The 8,034-nt window shown below is 43.2% G+C and overlaps 1 protein-coding gene across 1 annotated transcript in view; it reads right to left on the bottom strand.

Annotated features, from left to right (window-relative positions):
- Positions 1-3,077: 3,077 nt before the first annotated feature.
- scn8ab (sodium channel, voltage gated, type VIII, alpha subunit b) overlaps positions 3,078-8,034 on the bottom strand; it is a 41,162-nt gene continuing 36,205 nt past the window's right edge. The window contains exons 25-28 of the mRNA XM_019880483.1: positions 7,707-7,844; positions 7,526-7,630; positions 7,166-7,436; positions 3,078-6,361 (exon numbers count right to left, since the gene is read on the bottom strand). Of these exons, the coding sequence (XP_019736042.1) occupies positions 5,202-6,361; positions 7,166-7,436; positions 7,526-7,630; positions 7,707-7,844 (1,674 nt within the window). The 3' untranslated portion in view covers positions 3,078-5,201. The remainder of the gene's footprint in view (positions 6,362-7,165; positions 7,437-7,525; positions 7,631-7,706; positions 7,845-8,034) is intronic.

Below are 8,034 nucleotides of genomic sequence, written 5' to 3'. Positions count from 1 at the left end.
TGCTTAACCCCCTGATGCCTTCCCCGCAGTCCCTCCTTAGCACTCAGCCATTTTGGTGGCTGGAACGCTGTTATCATATGGCATTGCACTGTGTCAAGAGTGTACACGTTAACATGTGGTGAACCGGCAGCTGGTTTTACAGTTGTACCTTGACTTTCAAGTTTAATACTTACGTTAGCTAACTTGAAGCTTAAATCAAATTTCTCTTGTATCAATTCAATTTCCTTATTGAAATCACTGAAATGCAAATCATAACTGCGCCTCATTGTATAAAAACCGACTGAAACATGTAAAGAAATTAAATGGTTAAATTGGTTATTGCACAGAAAGTTACAACGGTTTTTGTGTTTCCCCAATTCGTGCAAATTGAGTTGCGAAATTCGATTTGACGCCCTAACTCTACACTGAGAATATAAGACTGCAAGTGTTTCGAGAAGCTTGCTTGCGTATTACTCTGTTCTATGTATATCAGGGGTGCCCAATCTTTGTTGCTCGCTATTTTTAGAGCAATCAACCTGCGCGATCGCGACGGACCCGAACGCAGAGACACACACACACACACACACACACACACGCACACGCACACGTTCACGCGCGGAAACGCACGCACGTACAAATGCCACAATGAGCACCAACTATAGCATCCCAACATGAACGAAATCGAAAAATAAAGTAGATACATCAGTCTGTGAAAATGAAATTACTGCCTACCTTGGTAGAGACTTGACGCGGAGGCATGGGACACAGTTTTGCAGCGTTAACTGCATGAACAGCACGATCGTAGCTCACGTTACCGTTTTAAAAATGCTTCTCCTGGCGCTCAATTCCCATTCTTTACCAGTGCCACCGGTGAATGGCAAATGAAACAAACTTTGGATGAGAAAAATCAAATCAAATAAAACAAGACATCGAAACAGGTCTGATCGCAAGCTTCAATTGCAGACTTCTGACCGCTAACAACTTCCGGTATTGCAAGTCACGCGCCACCGTCGGTGAAAGGTGACCTGCTTTTTTTTAATTTTATTTTTTTTAAATACCTTGTTTTTCATGAAAGTGAAACTGATAGGATGCTTAGGGTGCAACATATAAATATATAATATTAATAACACGGACACAGACACACAAATAATTTTTTTCTCCTCCGACACCTCTTGCGATCGACTTGGGACCAGTCTGCGAGCCCCCTGATGTACAGTATATGAACACAACATCTTTAAAAACGTTCAAAGCATTCCTTAAAAGAGGAAATTTAAAAAATGAAGCTATAGGGGGGGCAAACCCTTTGAAGTACATAGGAAGCTCACGTTGGGAAACTGTTAATTCCTGTGACAATCCTGTCGCCCCGCCCCTCTGTTCTGGGTCAACCAATCAGTGGTAGACGATACCTGGTGTAATACTGCAGTTCCCTGTAGATGTTATTGGTGGTGATTGCTAAAGATTCATTAAAAAAAAAAAGCTGGCATACAATAAATGTTACACAGTGTCACTTAGAAGCAGCAAGAAATCATCCACATTGGTCCAGGCAAACTGCTCGTCACCCCATTAAAAACGACACTAGTCACAAGGCTAACTGGAAGGCTGCTTTATTGTTTGGAAATAGATTCGTGCTGAAATGAAGACATTTTTCACTGATTCGAACTGAATTGTCTCGTGGTTGTGCAACATGTTCCTCTCTCTGGCTGCATTAGTGGCAAGAGAGAATGACATTCAAAAGTTGTCCCCCCGCCAACACTACCCGCACCCAGTCAGCCTATTTTCAGCAAAAAAAAAAACAAAGCTTATCCCAGTCATGCTTAATCAAAACAATGGCCCCATATAGTGACGATGCAACTTTGACAGAAACCTGCAAAACAGAAAGAAAGCTTTTACCGGCCCAAAATCTTGTAAACTGAACATAGGGGACAACGATCAACAGAGAGTGAGTGAGAGAGAGAGAGAGAGAGAGAGAGACAGAGAGAGAGAGAATTTGTCATTTTATATGATTCTACAATATGAAGTTAGTCCAGACAATCTAACGTACACGGTGAGTTAGCAATATACCAGTTCATTTTGGACTGAATACATTGCTACTATCATGCTCTGTTTTGAATCCCTCCAGTGGGGATTTCAAACTCCGTGTTGCCGACTTCAAAGAGAGACTAAATAGGAAGCTAAAAAGGCACGTGCCGTTTAGGGATATTGCACCAGAAAGAAAAACACAGGCAACTGAGACGACCAACCCTGGGGTCTTTACACATATCGCAATGGAGGTGCTATCAGTGTGTGATAAACATGGCGGAGGGTGACAGTTGTATTGCGCCAACGCTTCACACACAAGTGAGGGTCATACTTGAAAACAGCGTTATGAATGCGTGCGAGCACAATGAAAATAAGGGGCAAAACATTGTCGCAAACGTACAAAACTGTATGCTGGTTAGTGCAATCCTCCCACCAAGCCAGGCTCCCCGATTCTCAGCAAGCAGCCAGTGCAACACCATGCATTACGCGCTGGCACCTTTGGGTGCTGGTTGGGCCACAGTTTTTGGTTATTGAAGGACGATACACACGAAGAAAGCTGCATGGTAAATTGTGGTTTCACACCCTTGCAAAGAGTGGACAGGCGAGTTGCATCACAAACATTGTTCTAATATACATACAGTGTGTGTGTATGTGTGCGTGTGTGTGTGTGTGTGTGTGTGTGTGTGTGTGTGTGTATATATATATATATATATATATATATATATATACACACACAATATAGCTCTGTATATGAAGGTATTGATTAGCAATATAGATTCTTTTCCATTAATCCCTTTTTTGTGTGAAAAGTGAATAAAAAAAGTCTACTCTGACAAACATGTCACAGCCTAACGAGTGTGACGGGTCAGAAGCTGGGAGCCATTCTATTTATGCTTATTTATATTTACGTGTAAGATTAATAGTTGTCGTGGTTTGTTTGTTTGTTTGTTTGTTTTTTACGTAGTCCAGTATTTACAAAAAAAAACCCTACGCATGCCATCAAAATAAATGCATTAGGTTCTCATGAATGTTCATTTTTCTGCTTTCGAACAAAGTTTATACTTTTTTTTTCTTCTTTCAAATGAATCCACTTTTGAGAATGGAGTACCTCTTACATACACGATGAGGGTAGAGAGAATTTTTATGCTTATCAGTCATGGTTTTATTAGGTCAACACCCACATTGATTTTGGAGCGCACATGCAGCAAGTGGACCATTTGCAGGACTTGGGAACACATGGGAATGGGGGGGTTTATCCATCCATAAACAGGAAGTGACATCACTGTACAGCGCTTAAGCTCTGCTGCGGCATGTGTGCTCGCACCGTGAGATAACGTCCAGTGCTCTGATAATTATTTGATATTGAGTGCGGCGCGGATAGGGTCAGAGCGTGTGTAAAATCGTACAAATCTGCAACATCGCCTCCCAGTGATTCCTGTGTGTACGTACTACTGGGGTGAATCTGGTTATTTTTGTTTTCCAGACATGAATGAAGAATTGAATTGAATCCACAATGACGTCCTCCTAAATGCAATCCACTATGAATTTAACCAGCGCCTCTGCAAGCGAGAGCAAAAAAAAAAAAAAAAAAAGGGTTCTTTTTCACTGAGATGCTTCTAGCCCTATAATTCTACGCGTCATAAGCAGGAAGTCCTACAACAAAATGGACCATGACTCCTATTGAAACAAGGCTGCCGGTTTCCCATCATCATCATCATCCCAGCATTAAAACCAAAGGCGTAAAATGTGATTTAATAAATGCAGCCGTCACATTCACTTGCATTGTGTAGCAGAGCTCGAGTATAATATCTCCTGAGAAAAAAGGGGAGGATTTTTTTTTTCAAGCATTGCATACAATTCTCGGGTCTCTGTTTAGAGAAAAATGAAACAGTGTCATCAAAAATGAATGGACATTTAGTCATAAACGCAAACCCTCTTCACCGGTGAAGAACAAACAAGGCGGATCTCTTTGGCTTCGCCACACACTCCAATGGTCGCCTTTCTCGTGACTCAATTTATATCGGACAAACATGTTTCCCTCTTCTGAAATGAGGCTTATAAAAACGAGAAAACAAGGGGAAGAACGCACACACGCACACACACTCGCGTGAATAAGCTTCAGATCTCCTCTCAGCCCTTTCGGAGAGGAAATGCATCACCAATAAAAGAAAAAAAAAAAAGGCCAAACTTGTAAAATCCCTACTGACCACTTATAAACAATAAAAGCAAATGGAGCGTTACACAGGTGCATAGAAACGTTAAATATAAGCTTCTGATTTTCTGACATCGCGTCCTTCATCGCTCTTTGCACATCTTCGAGAGCAGCAAATAAGTATTCACACTACAACTGCGATCCACTAGCGCGCGTGTTTTAATGTACCAGCATTTTCCAGTCTATTTATAGAGGCAACAGTTGTGATGTCTTGAGTGATGAGACAAGGTTTCCGTTTCGGATGATCGACCCTCGTATCGCGCCACTGTAGTGTTAGTGTCTTGTGGACCGTGAAAAGTTCATGCAAGAGTTCTGGTCAAAAAACATGCCATCATGCAAATCATTTCTATGCATCGAACAAGCACAATTACCTATGTAGTTGTTTTGGAAATTGTTCTGAGTAAATGTACGTAAGCCCTTGGCCTGAGTTCACCCCCGTAATAGACAGACCCTGAACAAATTGGTGTGAAAGTCCATGTTCCAAACGAAAAAAAAAAAAAAATCGGACGTGGGTATAAATAATGGGAGTTAAGTAGCATGGGCAAAACGATAAATAGTGTTCCTTTTATATTGGTTTGCATTTTTACTGCTCACATGAACAATTTCTAGCTTGAACAAAAGGAAAATACTCCTGATGCGCTCGCCGATTTGTGTCTTTCACGCAACCGCAGTTTGCTCTGAGAGACATTCCAGTCCTTGCGCAGTGCAACTCTGGCAAGAGTTCCTCATCGTTCTGTCCTTCGTTTGGAGCTCCTCGTCTCCTCTGTGGACGGGACTCATCGAGATACAATGACGTCCCAGCTGATTAGGAGAGGAGTTCAAGAGCCTTCAAAGCTGTCAACGGTGTGAGCGCTCCCCTCAGAAGCCTGCAACTAAACAACGGATTCTTTTCTGTCTTGCAAATGAAATAATCTGTACATCCGTGCGCGTGTGATTTTCCTCGTGTTATAATTTGTGGTGTTATTTGCGTGATTATTACTATCCCATCGCCTTAACATTTGGATTCCCTGACGTCCTTTAGGTTTCTTCCTCTCTCGTTCCTCCCTCCCTTGCCCTCGTTGTCGTCGTCCTTCTCCTTGTCGGGTTTGGTGACGCTATCGTACGAGGGCAGGGAGGCGGTGGAGGGCGTGGCTTCCTTCTCTTGTTCCTGATTGTTGCCGCCGTTCTCCACTCTGTTGTTGGTTGGGATGCGCTTGCAAACGAAACCCCTCCTCGCCAAGTAGGCGCGATAGGCCCTCTGGATGATTCGGGCGGACACGTCCTCCTGCTTGCGCCTCAGAGTGGTGGTGATGGGCTCGTAAGAGACCTTGGAGGGATTGGCCGCCACAAATCGCTCCTCCATTTGCTGCCTCAACATGTCCAACTCACCGCTGTCGCCCAGCACGCGTTTGGTGAAGGCAAAGAGGATGTCCAGGCAGTGTATGCGGTCCCCGCTCACCATTGGCATGTCCATAGCGATGAGTTCAATGGTGTTGGGCTTGGGGACTCGCAGCGGGTGTTCAAGTGCGTCCGCAAAGTCGGAAAGCTTGGCGTAAGTGATGAACTGGGAGGCAGTGGGGTCAAACTTCTCCCAAATTTCATAGAAGGTCTCAAAGTCATCCTCGCTGAGCGGGTCAGCGCTCTCCTCCGTGGCCACGCTGAAGTTCTCCAGAATGATGGCGATGTACATGTTGACCACGATGAGGAAAGAAATGATGATGTACATGACAAAGAAGAAGATGCCCACGGATGGGTTGCCGCAGTCTCCAGTTGAAGGAGTGCCAGAATTCTCCAGCAAGGGGTCGCAGTCCGGAGGGTAGTTAAGAATGGGCAACAGCAGGCCGTCCCAGCCAGCTGACGTGGTAATCATAAACAAGATGATCATGCTGTTGCCGAAGGTCTCAAAGTTGTACATGTCGTCGATCCCGGCCCCGTGTTTTACGTAGCCGAAGTTGGACATGCCGAAGATGGAGAAAATGAACATGACCAGGAAAAGCAGCAGGCCGATGTTAAACAAGGCCGGGAGTGACATCATCAGGGCGAAGAGAAGCGTTCGGATGCCTTTGGCGCCCTTAATGAGGCGCAGGATTCGCCCGATACGAGCCAATCGGATCACCCTGAATAGTGTTGGCGACACAAAGTACTTCTCGATCAAGTCGGCGAGGAACATTCCTACAGGTGAAGGGACCAAAAATAGACAGGCATAATATTACGTCACTAAAAACAGCACTTGAACTTCCTTGAACTGTAAATTCCCAATGACCCCCCTGTGACGTTTCCTAGCAACCGCTGGTTTGTGATTGGATAGCTATAAACAAGATAGAGCAGGGGTAGGGAACTCTGGTTCCTCGAGAGCCATATCCTGCCTGTTTTAGATCCCTCCCTTCTCCAACACACCTGGTTCAATTGTTCATGATGGTTTTGGGACTCTCCAGAGCTTGCTGATGAACTGATCCTTTGAATCAGGTGTGTTGTAGGGAGGGATCTAAAACAGGATTTGGCTCTCGAGGAACCGGAGTTCCCTATCCCTGATATAGAGCATGTATTCTCCATTGACAAGAATGCTAAATATTTGTAACCAATTTAATGCCATTTGAGATTCAGCTTAATCTGTTCATTGGTGTCATCAGGAGAATGATCAAAAGTCTTCACATTGACCCCTGTGGTACACCATACCGTATGTTGTCCTTTTAAATGAACTGTAATACTTTTGTGAATACTGTAGTTCCTCATATAGTGGCTGGGGGTGTTTATTCAGTCAACTGCAGGGAAGAAGGGTAGGGGATTATTAACGCTATGAAATAATAATTAATCCACTCTCTAATCTATTTATCCTGCTAAGGATCAAAACGAGCTGGAGGTTGACGGTTCTGTTGAAATCAAAAGGAGACGAGAGAAAAGAAAGACCTCAAGTCTATTTGACAAATTCCAATCGAAATACTTCACACGTGCACAACAACTCTTGTGAATACTTGCCCACGATGGAGAGGATGACAACCACAACGTCAAAGATGTTCCAGCCGTTGGTAAAGTAGTAGTGACGCAGCGCAAAGAGCTTCAGTAAAAACTCGCCGGTGAAGACAACGATGAAGATGAAGTTGACCCAGTAAAGCACATACTCGGTCTCTTTTGACTGATCGTCTGTCTCCACCATCATGGTGACCATGTTGAGGCAGATGAGGATCATGATGGAGATGTCAAACACTTGCTGGGTCACAAAGTCAAAAACCATTCCTTGGATTTTGTTCTGAAACCAAAAAAAAAGTTTAAAAGCAATTTTAGCAGAAAATGCACTTGCAAAGACTTGCTTTTATTATTGATGGATTGGTTTTTTACCTGTGGTCTGGGTATAGGCTTTTGTGGTTTTTTTGAGCCGAGTTTCTTCATGGCATTGTAGTATTTCTTCTGTTCTTCCGTCATGAATATATCCTGACCGCCAAAGTAAAGGGGCAAAAACAATGCGGTTACAATCGTGAAGTAGACAAGAAGGTGCACAAGCGAGGAAAATTCAACTTATCTTTTTCTTTTGCTGGTTGAAGTTATCGATGATGACACCAATGAAGAGGTTTAGGGTGAAGAATGAACCAAAGATAATAAAGATGACAAAGTAGATGTACATGTATAAGTTGTCCTCATACAGCGGTTGATCCTCCACCTAGAAAGTTGCAAAAGGGAACATGAATCATTGGAAAGGTTTTTAAAATTAACGAAACCTGACAAAAGAAATCAAACTAAAATTACAAGACATTTTCGTAAATGGAATCATGTAAAAGCAAGAGTGCTTAAAAAAACACAAACTAAAACGAATTATAATTATAGCAAAAATGTCCTTTGTTTTCGACTTT

This window comes from Hippocampus comes, unplaced genomic scaffold (genome assembly GCF_001891065.2).
Source record: "Hippocampus comes isolate QL1 unplaced genomic scaffold, H_comes_QL1_v1.1 scaffold68, whole genome shotgun sequence".
NCBI classification, from domain to species: domain Eukaryota; kingdom Metazoa; phylum Chordata; class Actinopteri; order Syngnathiformes; family Syngnathidae; genus Hippocampus; species Hippocampus comes.
This window is presented reverse-complemented; position numbering and strand designations above follow the sequence as displayed.